This window comes from Sciurus vulgaris (assembly GCF_902686455.1).
Source record: "Sciurus vulgaris genome assembly, chromosome: 12".
NCBI lineage: Eukaryota > Metazoa > Chordata > Mammalia > Rodentia > Sciuridae > Sciurus > Sciurus vulgaris.
The window spans coordinates 7313056-7327536 of record NC_136473.1 but is presented as its reverse complement, the minus strand read 5'-3'; the positions used below and the strand labels follow the sequence as shown (position 1 = coordinate 7327536).

Genomic DNA, 14481 nt, shown 5'->3' with positions numbered 1-14481 from the left:
CTGTGTGATTGGAAATTTACACAAAAATGTAGTGATCACACAAGGGTGTTGGACTGCAGTAGGAACTTCATCTGTTACTCTGAATGAGCCAGGCAGCCTTTCAAGGGAGGACTGTTTGAGCAGAGGACTGCCATAGAGAGTCTAAGATTCCGAACACCCTTTATTGTAATAACTGCTAGTGAGTGAGCCTAATGTGTACTGGGCACGGTGCTTGAGCGTTTTAAGTGCCCTGATTTGATAATTCTAGAAGATGGGAACTGCAGAGCTCATTTCCCAGGTGCAGTTTTTAGAGGTTAAATAACTAGCCCAACATTGCACACCTGTGTGTGGAGAGTTGTAAGCCCCAGTGGAGTGAGGGCTCATGTAAGAACTCTGGACGAGCGGCATGGGGATCACCTGGAGTTCTCACTGCAGCAGGATTGGGAAACTGTGTTCTGAGAAAGCTCTGAAGGTGAGACTGGACTCCTTTTAGAAATGGAAACAGTACTGCAGCTCTGTTGAAAATGTGAGATATTTTGTTGTTGCTCAGCGGATGCTTTAGCTTTCTGTTGTCCTGCAGTAGCTGACAGTCCTTAGGAGCAACTTAAATTTTGTACATCTTTGGCTTATGTGAGTGTTTGAAACTTTATAATTAAAATTTTACCACTCTACATTGTATTCAAATTTGTAAATTGTAATTTGTGTTAGATAGTCTAAGAGATTGCCAGTTATTTATAGGTACACTGTTTGTGAAACACTGAACTCTCCATAAAGGCAGGAACTGGGTCATTCGAGGCATCTAGAAAGCCTTTTGCTTAGGAGGAACTTAAGAACCTGTGGGTGAATTAAATATTCCGTGCACTTCCACTTTGTAACTTTTTGAACCAGATTTTATCCCTGAGATCTGTGTAAATAAATAGGCTTAGCCTTCTAGCCTAAATTCTCTTAATGTAGATGCATTTTTAACTTTTGAGTTTCACTTGTTTGAAATTTGGATACAAATATATGTATCAAAATTTTTTTTATTTTTTTAGGTACCAACAACTAAGGTTTCAGAGCTAAACCCTAATGCGAAAGTATGGGGGACTCATATGTTACATTTGGAGGCAAGTAGTGCTGCTGTTGGTGTGAGTGCCACATGGGAGGAGGCGCCTGGCCATCGTGACTGCAACCAGCAGGGTAAGTTGTGAGCATGGCCATGACCAGGAGCAGCCCTGTTCTCAAGTCTTTGCCTCTGACTATTTCTTTGTGAAGCTGTTGGTTTTCCTTTGTTTCCTGGTTTGTAATAGTACTTGGACCCTGGAGGTCTTTTACAATCAAATTAAAGATTTTGAGTAACTGCAAGTGTAAGTTTTGTTTTGTTTTAAGAGGAATTTATTCTTCTTAACACCGCCTTTTGGGATAAAATTGCAATTATAGGATTGGATGCCAGTGGTGATGGTGACAAAAGTCATGAGAATGCAGCATTACCAGACTTGCAGGAGTCAGACCAGACAGACATGAACACTTTGGCTCTGGATCATTCAGAATATGAATCACTGCCTGAAAATAGTGAAACAGGTGAAACTATTTTATGAATTTGTTTTCTTATAGAGTGGGCTTTTTAATTTTATTTATCATTTAGCTTATTAAATATTTCCCTAAAAATGTACTTTTTGTTGCCTCCTTATAATTCTCCTTTCAATTCAGTCTCAACATGGATGCAGAGATGAAAGACCCTGTGGGGAAAACATCATGGAGCATGTAAGACCCGAGTAGCGTCTGAGGCGAGTGGCATTGATATAGAAGCATCATAGAGTTCATAGAGTGAAACATCAATAAAGTGTAGAGATGAACTTCTAAGGCTGGAACTGGAGTGAGAAAAGTCCGATAAAGAGAGAAGGGCATAAAGAGGGAATGTAGTGGTAGATGAGGGCAGTTGAAGTCACATTCAAGAGTCTTAAAAACCAGGAGGATTTGAACTTCATCTACATTGTTTTTGAGTGAGTGACACCAAAAACACGATATTTGGGAAACATAAATTTTACAGGAATGTAGAACAGTGACTTTGAGGAAAGACAACCTAAGTAGCAATAAAACAGGAAGCTGTGTTAGTCCTGTTTAGGGTTATAAGGACTTCAGAATAGAGTAATGGCCGTAAAAATGAAAAGAGAATAAGTGGGAAATGGAGATTTCTGGACTTGGTTGTACTGTCTGCCAAATGACACTGGAAATGTGATTGTAGGATGCCCACTTGCTGTGTGAGCATTTGGAAATATGAGGAAGCATTTGGTCATCACAGGGACCAGGGAATACAGGCAGGGCCAAGGATGTCAGACTTCCATGGTATGAGACATAGTCATGCACAATGACTTAAGACTCAAAATATGACAAAATCAGCAGTGTCTCCTAAGTGGGAAAATACTGTTCTTTTTAAAAAAAACTTTAGGTTAGCTTACGGCATTAAATAATTTGATCACATGAATCAAGTTTTTATAAAGGAAAACAAAAACCATGTTGATTTCCTTTAAATATAAATTGACCATCTTGAATTTATTTAAAGTGAATTACTTTTTTACATAAGTTTTGTTTTGTTTGGTACCAGGGATTGAACCCAGGAGTGCCTAAACACTGAGCTACACCCCCAGCCCTTTTTTATTTAGAGGCAGGGTCTCTCTGAGTTGCTTAAGAACTCACTAAGTTGCTGAGGCTAGCCTCAAATTTGCAACTCCTGCCTCAAGCTTCCCAGGCCACTGGGATTACAGGTGTGTGCTACCACGAGGAGCATATAATTTTCTAAATCTGATTGGGGTAGTACCAGTGTGTAACAAATTTAATTTGATTCGTTCCTCCTTGTTAACCCAACACTGACTGGTTAATGATCTGGAAATAGCAAAACACTGGGATAAATTGGAAATACTTTGAGGTTGGGTAGACTTTTTAATGGCAAAATAAGGGAATGCTAGTCATTTAAAACAGATTTCAAAAGAAGAGAAAATAAAAATGTATAATAAAGGGAAGAGAATCCTAATGGTAGAACATGAAAAGGATTAAAAGTAATTTAAACATCAGATTATATCTAAATGATACAAACCTTGGACCAGAGTCAGAAATTATACAAGATGAAAGGTAGATTACCAAAAATGAAATGACAAATGTTAAAAATATGCTTGGAAAGTTTAATTTCAAAAGAAGTTAGTTCTTTGTAAAAGGTATTTAATGCTGTTTTCAAAAGAAGAACCAAGGAGAAGGTATTAGTTTTGTTTTGGGGCCCAGGATATGGGCCAATGTAGAAATAGTTTCAGGTAATGGGAAACTGATTGTTTACCTCCACATTTGTTTCTGGCTTAGTCTAAAAATCAGTCATTTTAAAAAACCCAAAAAAACAAACAAACAAAAAAACTCCATAGACCTACAGTTAAGCTACACTCTCATTATTAACAGTTGGAAAGGGCAAATAAGTGGGAGAAATGACTCCTGTAAATTGACTAATAGGAGTAGCCCAGAGACTACCTATTGAATGTTTTTTTAAAGTCATTTCGGTGATTCTACCAAAGACTCACTTGAGTTAGAGATGGTAAGACAAAGGAGGAAACAGACCTCCCTTTCTGTTCTTGTTGCACTCCTCACTACTGAGTCTGTGCTGTATATGGATACTTAATAAACACCTGGGTTTGTATAAAATTTTGGCCTGTCTTCACTGTTTTATCGCAGTCCCTGTGGCACCATTGTTGAATGACTCCATTGACCTGCTTAATTGTCCATGACTTCCCACGAGCATCCTCACGTCCCTGTCCTCATTCTGCTTGTTACCCAGACCATCTTTCAATTACTTCCTTGCATATAACTTGAACTCCCTTCATAGTTGCTTAGCAAATGCCTTGAATTCATTTTAATTTAGCTCTTTTCCCACTGTGTTTCTATACCTGAGCAGATAGATAAATGTGACTGAAAAAAATACTCAGCAGTGTAGAATGGTCTCATTTTTAAGTTTACTGTCACATATTTCCAATGAACCTCAACATTGCTTCACAGTGCTGCTGTGTCACCAGTAAAGTTATGTTGCTAGGCAGTAATTTCACACTAACTCCTCTTCATCCCTCCTCCACCTCCTCCTTCTGTCTTTTTTTCCCCCATTTTTTGATGTAAACCAGTAGGCATAATCAAGGTACAATAAATACCACATTTTAGGTATACTTTAGCTTTTCTATAAGTTTTATGTTCCTTAGATTAAAGCAAGTTAAGGAAATATTCAGTACAGTATAGAATTGATTTGCTGACTCTTCCCTCATTATTTTCTCTATCTGGTTTGAAAAGTTGTGTATACCTATAAAACCATCACCGCAGTGTAGATCATGAACATATCCATCCCCAGGAAAACCTTGGGTGCCCTCTCCTTTTCTCAGGCAACCATTGATTTGCTTTCTGCCACTATAGGTTAGTTTGCATTTTCTAGAATTTTATGTAAGTGGAATTTGATGGTATGTAGTCTTGGTCTGACATACTTATTAGCTTATTAGTTTTGAGATCTGCTCATATAGCAACATACATGAATAGGTTGTTCCTTTTATTCCCAAGTAGTATTCCAAGATTTGGATGTACCACGGTTTACTTTTCTACCTACCTGTTGATAAATATTTGGCTTGTTTCCAATTTTTGCCTTTACAATTAAAGCTGCTTTCAAATTTATAAGCAAGACTTGGTAGGGATCGTGCATTTTCATTTGTCTCGATAAATATTTGAAAATGGAATGGATGGACCACTGATAATCATTGTTTATCTTTTTAAGAAATGGTGAAGCTGTTTTCCATAGTAGTGGTAACATTTTGTATCCCCCCCACACACGCACACACAGTAGTGGATCAGATCTTAGTTACTGTACATCCTCACCAATACTTGTTAGGTTTTATTTTAGCTGTTTAAGAAAAGGTAGCTGATAGATCTTATTGTGGTTTTAATTTGTATTTCTCTAATGACTAATGATATCAAGCATCTTTATTTTTTTTACAGACCTTTTTTAAAAGTTCAAGTAATTTTAGGTTCACAGCAAAATTAAACATAAAGTATAGAGAGTTCACATACACCCTTACCCTGTACTTTCATAGCCTTCCCCATTATCAGCACTGCTCACTAAAGTGGTACATTTGTTACAAGTGGGGGACCTAAGTCATCCCATCATTATCACTCGAAGTCTATCGTTTCAAGTACCTCTTGGTGTTGTACAATCCAATAAATTTGTGCCTTATATCCACGTATGGTAGCATACAGAGTAGTTTCAATACCCCAGAATTTCTCTGTGCCTTTTCTGTTCATTCCTTCGACCTCTAACCCATGGCAACCACTGATTTTCTTTACTGTTTTTATAATTTTGCCTTCTCCAGAATATCATAGAGTTGGAATCATACAGTTTTGTAGCCTTTTTAAATTATCTTTCACGTAATATTATGCATTTTAGGTTCCTCCATGTCTTTCCATGGGTCATTTCTTTTTAGTGCAGATTTATTCCATTGTCTAGCAAACCAGTTTATCCCTTCATCTGCTGAAGGATGTCTTGGTTGCTTCCATGTTTAGGCACTTAGGAATAATGCTTTTATAACATTATGTAGGTTTTTTTTATGTATGCATTAAGAATTAGCTCAAGGAGTGTGATTGTTGTATTGTATGATAAGAGTGTGGTTTGTTTTGTAGGAAAACAACAAACTGTCTTCCAAGGTGTCTGTACCAGTTTTACTTTCTCAGGTACCAGCGGTACTTAACCACTGAGTTACATTTCCAGCCCTTTTTATTTTTTACTTTGAGAGAAGGTCTTGCCGAGTTGCTGAGGCTGGCCTCAAATTTGCAATCCTCCTGCCTTAGCCTTCTGGGTCACTGAGATTACAGACATGTGCCACTGTGCCTGGCTCTGTGTTAGCTTTGCCTCATGTATTTTGAGGCTCTGTTATTTTGAGGCGCATACATGTTAAGCATTGTTATCATTATACTTTGTCATTAAAGCACCTTTCCTGGGTTTGAAGCCTGCTGTTCTTGAAGTTAGTTACTTCTGCTTGTCTTCTATTAGTGTTAGCATGGTATTTCACTATCCATTTGCGCGCCCCCCCCCCCCCCCCCCCCATTTTTTATAGTGATAAAATGTATGCAACATGAAATTTACCATGTTAAGATTTTTGGTTTTGTAGTACTGGGTGTCTAACCCAGCATGTGCTCTACCACTGAACTACTCTCGACCTTTTAACCAGTTTTGTTTCCAGCTCAGTAATATTAAATACATGAATTCCATTGTGCAGCCGTTACCAGCCTTCAACTCTGTAACTCTTTTCATCATATAAAACTGAAATTCTCTGCCCATTAAACTCTTCAGCCTCTGATAGTCATCATTTCACTTGCTGTCTCTGAGTTTTGACTACTTGGGCCCCCCGTACATGGTTTCATATAGCATTTATCTTTTTTGTGACTGGCTTATTTCATTGTTAGCATAATGTCCTCAGGTTATCTATATTGTAACATGGGTCATAATTTTTTTCCTTCTTAAATAATTCCTCATTGTATGTATATACCACATTTTGCTTATCTGTGTATCCGAGTTGCTTCCATCTTTTTAGCTGTTGTGAAAATGCTGCTACATTCAAAGGTGTACAAATAACCCTCTTTGAGACTCTGATTTCAATTATTGTTGATATTCAAAAGTGGAATTTACAGATCATAATTCTGTGTTTAAATTTTGAAGAACAGCCATATTCTTTTCCATAGAGGCTCTACCATTTTAAATACCCACCAACAGTGTACAAGATTTCCAGTTTCCTGGATCCTTGCCTGTTGTTGCTTTTTGTTTTTTGTTATTGTAGAATTTTAGGAGGTCTCAATATGTGCTAGATATTAATCCCTTATCAGATAAATGATTTGCAAATACTTTTTTCCATTTTGTAGGTTGCCTCTATTCTTTTGATATAGTGTCTTTCATTACACAAAAATTTCTAAGTTTTATGAAGTTCAGTTTGTCTGTTTTTCTTTTGGTGCCTGGGCCTTCAGTGTCATATCTAAGATATCATTGTTCAGTCCAATATTGTGAAGAGTTTGCCTTTTGTTTTCATCTAAGAGCTTTACATTTTAGGTCTTACATTTAGATCTTCTCATCCGTTTTGAGTTAATTTCTGTATTCTATGGTATGTTAAGTTTCCCTCTCACTTTTTTGCAAGTGGATACCCAATTTTCCCACCTGTTTGTTGAAGATACTGTCCTTTCCCCATTGAATGGTCTTGGCATCCTTAAAAATCATTTGGGCTCTTCTATTCTGTCAGTATATCTATTTTTATACCATTAGTTCCTCAACAGTGGAAAAAGTCTAATCTTTTCAACAAATGGTGTTAGAATAGTTTGCATATCTATATGCCAAAAATAAAAATAACTTTCAACCATACCTCACATAGTATACAAAAATTAACCTAAAATGAGTCACAGACTTAAGAAACATAAAACCTAAAAAATAAAAGAAAATCTTTGTGACTGTGGGTTAAGCAAAGGTTTCTTAGGTACAGCATCAAAAGGAAGACCTGTAACGGAAAAAACAATCAGTTGGACTACTATGTAAAATATTGTTTGGTTTATGCTTTTCAAAAGATACTGTTAGGGAAAGAAATGAGCAAGTTGACTTCCATGTATGTCATTATAGAGTAGGAGACTGCATATGTAAATCACAGATCTGGTAAGGATTTTATCCAAAACATATAAACTGGTAAAATTCAGTAAAATAATCTAATAATAAAGTGGAACAAATAGCTCCAAAAATACAGGCATATACAAGCATGTTTGAACTTTGTGTTCTACAGGTGCTTGGAAGTTACCGCTCTGTCCTAACAAGTGAAAAAGCTAAGAAAACAACAAACAACTGCTCTTATTAGAAGGGTGAAATCACAGGGTAAACTAACTGCCCACAAAAGTGAAAAAGAGAGGTGAATAGAGAATCACAACTTACTAAGCAGAGACCTCTGCAGGAACCTGAGCCGGGGTAGGAAACCTGAATCGTAACCACGTTAGTTGCCAGAGGCATGGGGTGGACAAGACTGAGTTGAAAACCACTTAAGGGCTCAGTCAGAGTGGGGTCCCATAATTTTTATGAATTTTACTTCTAGGAGCTCAACCAGGTCCTCAGGGAGTATGTGTTTCTGGCAGGAGAAAGGGGAAAAGGTACCATTTTAAAATATGCCAGAGCATTCTGTTCATCTTAATTAACATGTGCCCCCCAGGAGAGACTACCTTGCATCTAGCATTTTCTGTTAACATCTTATATTAATATATTTGCCACAGAGACTGAACTAGGAGCAATACATGTTACCCTGATGTCTTTTTTCTGTATCGAAATCCTATCTAGGATGCTACTTATATTTAATTATTACGTCTCCTTAGGCCTCTTTTGGCTATTACAGTTCTTAAACTTTCCTTGTTTTTGACAGTCTTAACAGTTTTGAGTACTGGTCAAGTACTTGTAAGATACTCCTCTGGGTGGAATTTTTCTGAGGTTTTTCTCATCATTGTGTTTGTATTTGGGCTGGACAGGAGGACCACAGTGGTGAGGCACCATTTTCATCTTATCAAGGGTACATACACACTATCAAAGGAGTTTATCTCTGTTCAGACCTTGATCACCTGATTAAAGTAGCATTTGTCAGATTTGTCAACTGTAAAGCTACTTTTTGGTTTCTCTTCTTTTCTATATTCTACAATTAGGAAGGAAGTTACTCTGCACAGAGAAAATTTAAGGAGTGGGAATTTATGGTCCTCTTTCTAAGAGCAGAGAATCCATCTGAATTATTTTAAACTCTTACCCATGGGTGGTTTGGTGCTGCTTCATTTACTTATGTAGCCATTTACTTGTATCAGTATGAACTCAGGAATGCTTACTCGGTGCTTCGGGTAATTATCCAGTACTGTTTTATTGCTCAAGTTGTTCTGGCTTTGGCCTTTGGGAAACTCCTAGTTGACTCCTTTTGACTTATTCCTGTCAATGTGGGACTTTTTGTTGGTTTGTTTCGCTTTGCTTTTTTCTTCCTACATTCAGCAATTTCTCCAAGGATCCCTAGTTCCTTTTATTGGAGAATGACATTAGAACTCATACCCTGGGTTCTGGGCCTGTTCTTTTATTTATTTATTTTAAAATTTATTTTATTTTTTTTTACAGACTGCATTTTGATTCATTGTAATCACACATGTACATAGGGTAATACTGTCTCAGTCTACTATCTTTCCTTTCCCCACCCCCTCCCACCACATTTCCCTCTACACAATTCAAAGTTCCTCCATCCCCCCCCCCCACCCCCCAATGCATCATCATCCACTTATCAGAGAAAACATTTGGCTTTTGGTTTTTTGGGCTTGGCTTATTTCACTTATTTCTCCAACTCCATCCATTTACCAGCAAATACCATAATTTCATTCTTTATGGCTCAGTAATGTTCCATTGTGTATCTGTACCACAGTTTCTTTATCCATTCATCAAATGAAGGGCATCTAGGTTGGTTCCACAATCTAGCTATTATGAATTGAACAGCTGTGAACATTGATGTGGCTGCTTTACGGTAGTATGCTGATTTTAAGTCCTTTGGGTATAGGCCAAGGAGTGGGATAGCTGGGTCAAATGGTGGGTCCATTTCCAGTTTTTTGAGGAATCTCCATACTGCTTTCCAGAGGGGCTGCACCAATTTGCAACTCTATCAGCAATGTGTGAGGGTGCCTTTCTCCCCACATCCACGCCAACACCTATTATTGCTTGTGTTCTTGATAATAGCCATTCTAATTGGAGTAAGATGAAATCTTAGGGTGGTTTTAAATTGCATTTCTCTAATTATTAGAGATGACAAGCACTTTTTCATATATTTGTTGATCACCTGCATATCTTTGTGAAGTGTCTGCCTGGTTCCTTAGCCCATTTATTGATTGGGTTCTTTGTATTTTAGGTGTAAAATTTAAGTTCATAAATTTTGGAGATTCGTGCACTGTCTGAAGTGTGCGTAGAAAAGATTTTCTCCCACTCTGTAGGCTCTCTTTTCACATTATTCTTTACTTCCTTTGCTGAGTAAAAGCTTTTTCCTTTGAATCCATCCCATTTATTGATTCTTGCTTTTATTTCTTGCACTTTGGGGGTCTTGTTAAGGAAGTCTGGTCCTAAACCAACATGACGAAGATTGGGGCCTACTTTTTCTTCTATTTGATGAAGGGTCTCAGGTCTAATTCCTAGATCCTTGGTCCATTTTGAGTTGAGTTTTATAGAGGGTGAGAGGTAGGGGTTTAATTTCATTTTACTGCATATGGATTTCCAGTTTTGCTAGCACCATTTGTTGAACAGGCTATCTTTTCTCCATTGTAAGCTTTTGGCACCTTTGTCTAGTGGGAGATAACTGTATTTATGTGGGTTTGTCTCTGTGTCCTCTATTCTATACCATTGGTCTATCCGTTTACTTTGGTCCCAATACCATAGGTGTATTCTCTTTTTGTCTCATTTATTCTTTGTTCCCCCCTTCCTCATTTCTCTTTCCCATCATATTAAGCTTGCTTGCTTGCTTTCTGTCTGTCTCATCTTCCCCGCCCCAGGGATTGAACAGGAGGACACTTAACCACTAAGCCACATCCCCAGCCCCTTTTTGTTTTTTGAGATAGGGTCTTCCTAAATTGCTGAGTCTGGCTTTGACCACGCCTGGCTGGATTAGACTTCTTTTACTTCAGCTTGTTGTTTGAGTGGTTTACTTTGTGTTTATACTCTTTCAGTTAACAGAGTCTGCATTCAAATGGGTATATACCACTGCACATGGAACTCAGGAACCACCTGGCCTTGGTGCTTTTATGGTTATTGCATGTTACAGTTATATTTTTATTATAAACCAAAGCTGTGTTTCATTTTTGTTTAAAAGTTATTTGCTAAATATATTTAAATTGTACTAAGAAAAACTTACATTTTTATGTAGTTACCATTTCTGTTATTTGTTCCCATGTATAGGTATTTCTTTTTATCAGTGGCTTTGAGCATTTTGTAACATTGTCTCCTGTTACATTAAGCTACTTGAAATTGTCCCACAATTTGTTTCTTATACCGACCCCTCTGTCCACTTTAAAAGTTGTCATTTGTCTACTTTGAAAAGTTTTAGTTGCTGTGTCTTCGTTTACTAGTCTTCTGTAATGTCTAATCTCTTAATTTCAAGTATTTTTAATATCAAACAATCATAGTGTTGATCTTAAACTTGCAAGGATTGTTTGGGTCTGGTTCTTCCCTCAAGATATTGGGCTAGGGTCCCCCAAAGGTTAATGCACATATTCATGTTGCTCAGGGTTCCATGTCCTTCGTTACCTGATGTCCCTTGTTTAGAAAATTTGGTTTCATTTGTTTTGTTGTCGTCATTGTTGTTTTAAAAGGAAAAATAGATCCAGTCCCTGAAAGCAGATGATCTGGTATCTGCTGACACCACCCAACCTAGCAACCTGTCTCTCAAGAGAGCCCTACTTTTTTTACCTTACCACAGACTTTGCTCCTTTGTTTAGTCTACAGTCCTGGATTTCTTTATTGCTGGATCATTTCCTATCATTCTAATACAATATCATTACTTATCTTAAGTGAAACCACCCTTGACAGCCCATCTTCCCCCAGCAGGGTGCTTCAAAACAGTTTTCTCTGCTGGCTGACCTCAAATCCTTGTTTCCTGGGCAGTCCCTCCAAGCAGGCAGTTGTCCTTTCAGCCCCTAAATTGCATTTGTCAAGCTCTTTAATAAACCCTAGTGTGCGGGCTAGGGTTTTGGCTCAGTGGTAGAGCGCTTGTCTAGAACACTTGAGGCCCTGGGTTTGATCCTCAGCACCACATAAAAATAAACCCTAGTGTGGCCAGATCCAGTAGTTAATACTTACTTTTTACTTACCTGGCATTGTGTCCTTTCTATACCTGTGGATTCCTTCCTGTGAAACAATTTCTTTCTCTCCGCTCAGCTCTCAACTTCATTTTCTCCTGATACTTTTCAAGATTTTCAAGCTGCTTCTTTGTGTCCTTTGGCCTTTTCCTTTTACTTTCCACTAGGTTGGAGTTTAGATTACAGTTTGGACATCCTTCTTGATCTGATTCACACATGCCCCACTCTGACCTCACCAGGTTCTCTCACTGCTTCTCAGTTATGCCTGCCTCCTTACTCTCTGCTGACTCTATCCCTCTAAGTTCCCTGCTGCTGCCCACCTTAGAGCTCACTTTCCACTATCTGGCATACTCCATCCCTCCCATCAGATCAGGTGACACTTCCCTTCTAGAACAGCATTATGCAACTCTGGCCCCTTACCCTGGTTTGTTTTCCTCTCTCTGGGATCCTATCTCACATTGTGTTGGGTAGTTATTTATTTACCTATTGTCTGCCTCTCCCACTGGAATGTTGGCCTTACATGAGCAGAGGCCTTGCCTTATTTGGCCTGAATTCACAGTTCCTGCAACAGATCCCAGTATTCAGGAGATACTTAGTAAATATTTCTTAAATATGGAGGATGGGATGTGAATTTAAATGGAATGACCACGAGAAGCCTCTGAATGAGGAATGTTAGGTTATTTTCAGCTTTCAGTTTCATGTCTTGTGGTTTCCTTTATTTTGCCTTTGGTTGTATTAGCAGTTTTGTTTTCTTTTTGCTAGGGAGAGTGGATTTTGTTAAACCTCATTATATAATAGTGCTCTGAACTTCCTGTCCCTTTTGTGCTAAGTGCCCCCACTTTGTCTTTTCTTTTTTATGTCTTTAACTTTGACTTTCAAAATACCAATGTCTCTTATGTTATTCTGACACATATATGATTGTGCCAGGCTAATTTATATAACAGCATATGAAAAATCTAGTTTTTAGCACTTGAGTGTTGAGGGTGGTGGGGGCTGTCTTAGCCTTAACCTGGTTCACTTCACTAGAGGCCCACGATCCTTTGCCTGGTGCTGTCTGTGACCACACACATAAGCCGTCTGTCATACCACCTGACACCTTCTCATAAGCAGCTTGTTCTCAGATTTAGAATGAACTTTTGGGTCCTCTGAAGGTCTGATTTGTTTAGCATCCTCTGATAAAGACTCTAACATGACAGTTTCTCACTTGTTGCTTTGACCTAGCTGGAAATTTAATGGCATTATTTTATACTCTAGTGTAGAAACTATCTAATTCTTAAATTGTGATGCTTTTGATTAGGGGGAAGAGAAGGAGACTTTTTGTTTTGTTTTGTTTACATGATTTACCCTTTTCTAATAGGTTAAATAATAGAATTTTTCTTACACTTCGTGTGTGGGTACAGGTGTGTGAATATATATATATATATATACATTGTAAGTACCAGAACTGCCGTACTGGATTATCTGCTTGGTAAACTTTAAGCTGTTTTTCCTGAGTTGAGCATTACTTTTATATAGGAGGAAATGAGTCTCAACCAGAAAGCCAGGAAGACCCCCGGGAAGTACTTAAGAAAACATTGGAATTCTGCTTATCTAGGTAAGATGGGTAATGATTTTTCTGGTACTGAATCTCTCTACTAGTATGTATTATTATCTATAAATGTGATCTTACATAGAAAACCATGTATATGCTAATAGCTCTGTGTGTGTTATCTAGAATATTGAGTAAATAGCTTTTTGTCATGTTAAATAATTGATCATAATCCTCAGATCAGTGGGTCCCCAGAGTTGGATCCTTAAATTCATCTTGATGATCATTATCTGTATAGCTGTTTGAAATAAAGATTCCTCGACATCCCCCCCCCACCACACACACACACACACACACACACCCACACACCCACCCACCCACCCACCCACCAATGCCACTGCATCAAAGTCTCGGGTAGTCTTAGAATCTTTTTTTGACAGGGGTGTGGGGGAGGTACTAGGGATTGAACTTGGGGGCAGTTGACCATTGAGCCACATCCCCAGCCCTGTTATATATTTTATTTAGACACAGGGTCTCACTGAGTTGCCTAGTGCCTCACTTTTCCTGAGGCTGGCTTTGAACTCGAGATCCTCCTGCCTCAGCCTCACAAGCCACTGGGAGGATTACAGGTGTGCACCACCGTGCCCCACTTAGAATCTTGAGTCTCTGAAGTCTGAGAGCAAATTTCCTGTGTTGTTATTTTGAATATGCCAGTCACTGCAATAGCACGTTGTTATTTACCTAGCACTTATATGTTTACTTGTGGGGATTTCCCCCCCAATAACACCTTTCATAGTAAAATATAGTAGCATCTTTTAAAGTTCAGATGCCAAAACTAGATGTAAAGGGTTTGAGTATGAAGATGAGTGATTTGCCATGTATAAAGTTTTCTTTCAATATGATTTTTCAAGTGTTTTCTCTCAAGCCTTGCAGAACTCAGAGATGTCTGATAAGGGGCACTCAAAGATAGTGGGGTTGTGTGAGGTTGAGGATGGAGGAACTGTGCTGGGCCTTCCTTTACTTCATTTTGTCACAAATTAGAAGCATTGAGTATATTGCATAGTGGCATAATTCAAGAACAAAAGATGTGGTAAAAGTTGAAAAACCTAACT

At 38.2% G+C, this 14481-nt stretch overlaps 1 protein-coding gene across 8 annotated transcripts in view; it reads left to right on the top strand.

Moving 5' to 3' along the window:
- Window positions 1–14481, top strand: part of LARP4B (La ribonucleoprotein 4B) — a 92103-nt gene that overhangs the window by 41259 nt on the left and 36363 nt on the right. For all 8 annotated transcript variants that reach the window (XM_079107778.1, XM_079107779.1, XM_079107781.1 and 5 more), the window contains 3 exons: window positions 1014–1158; window positions 1399–1539; window positions 13357–13435. In XM_079107778.1, coding sequence (XP_078963904.1) covers window positions 1014–1158; window positions 1399–1539; window positions 13357–13435 — 365 coding nt within the window. The remainder of the gene's footprint in view (window positions 1–1013; window positions 1159–1398; window positions 1540–13356; window positions 13436–14481) is intronic.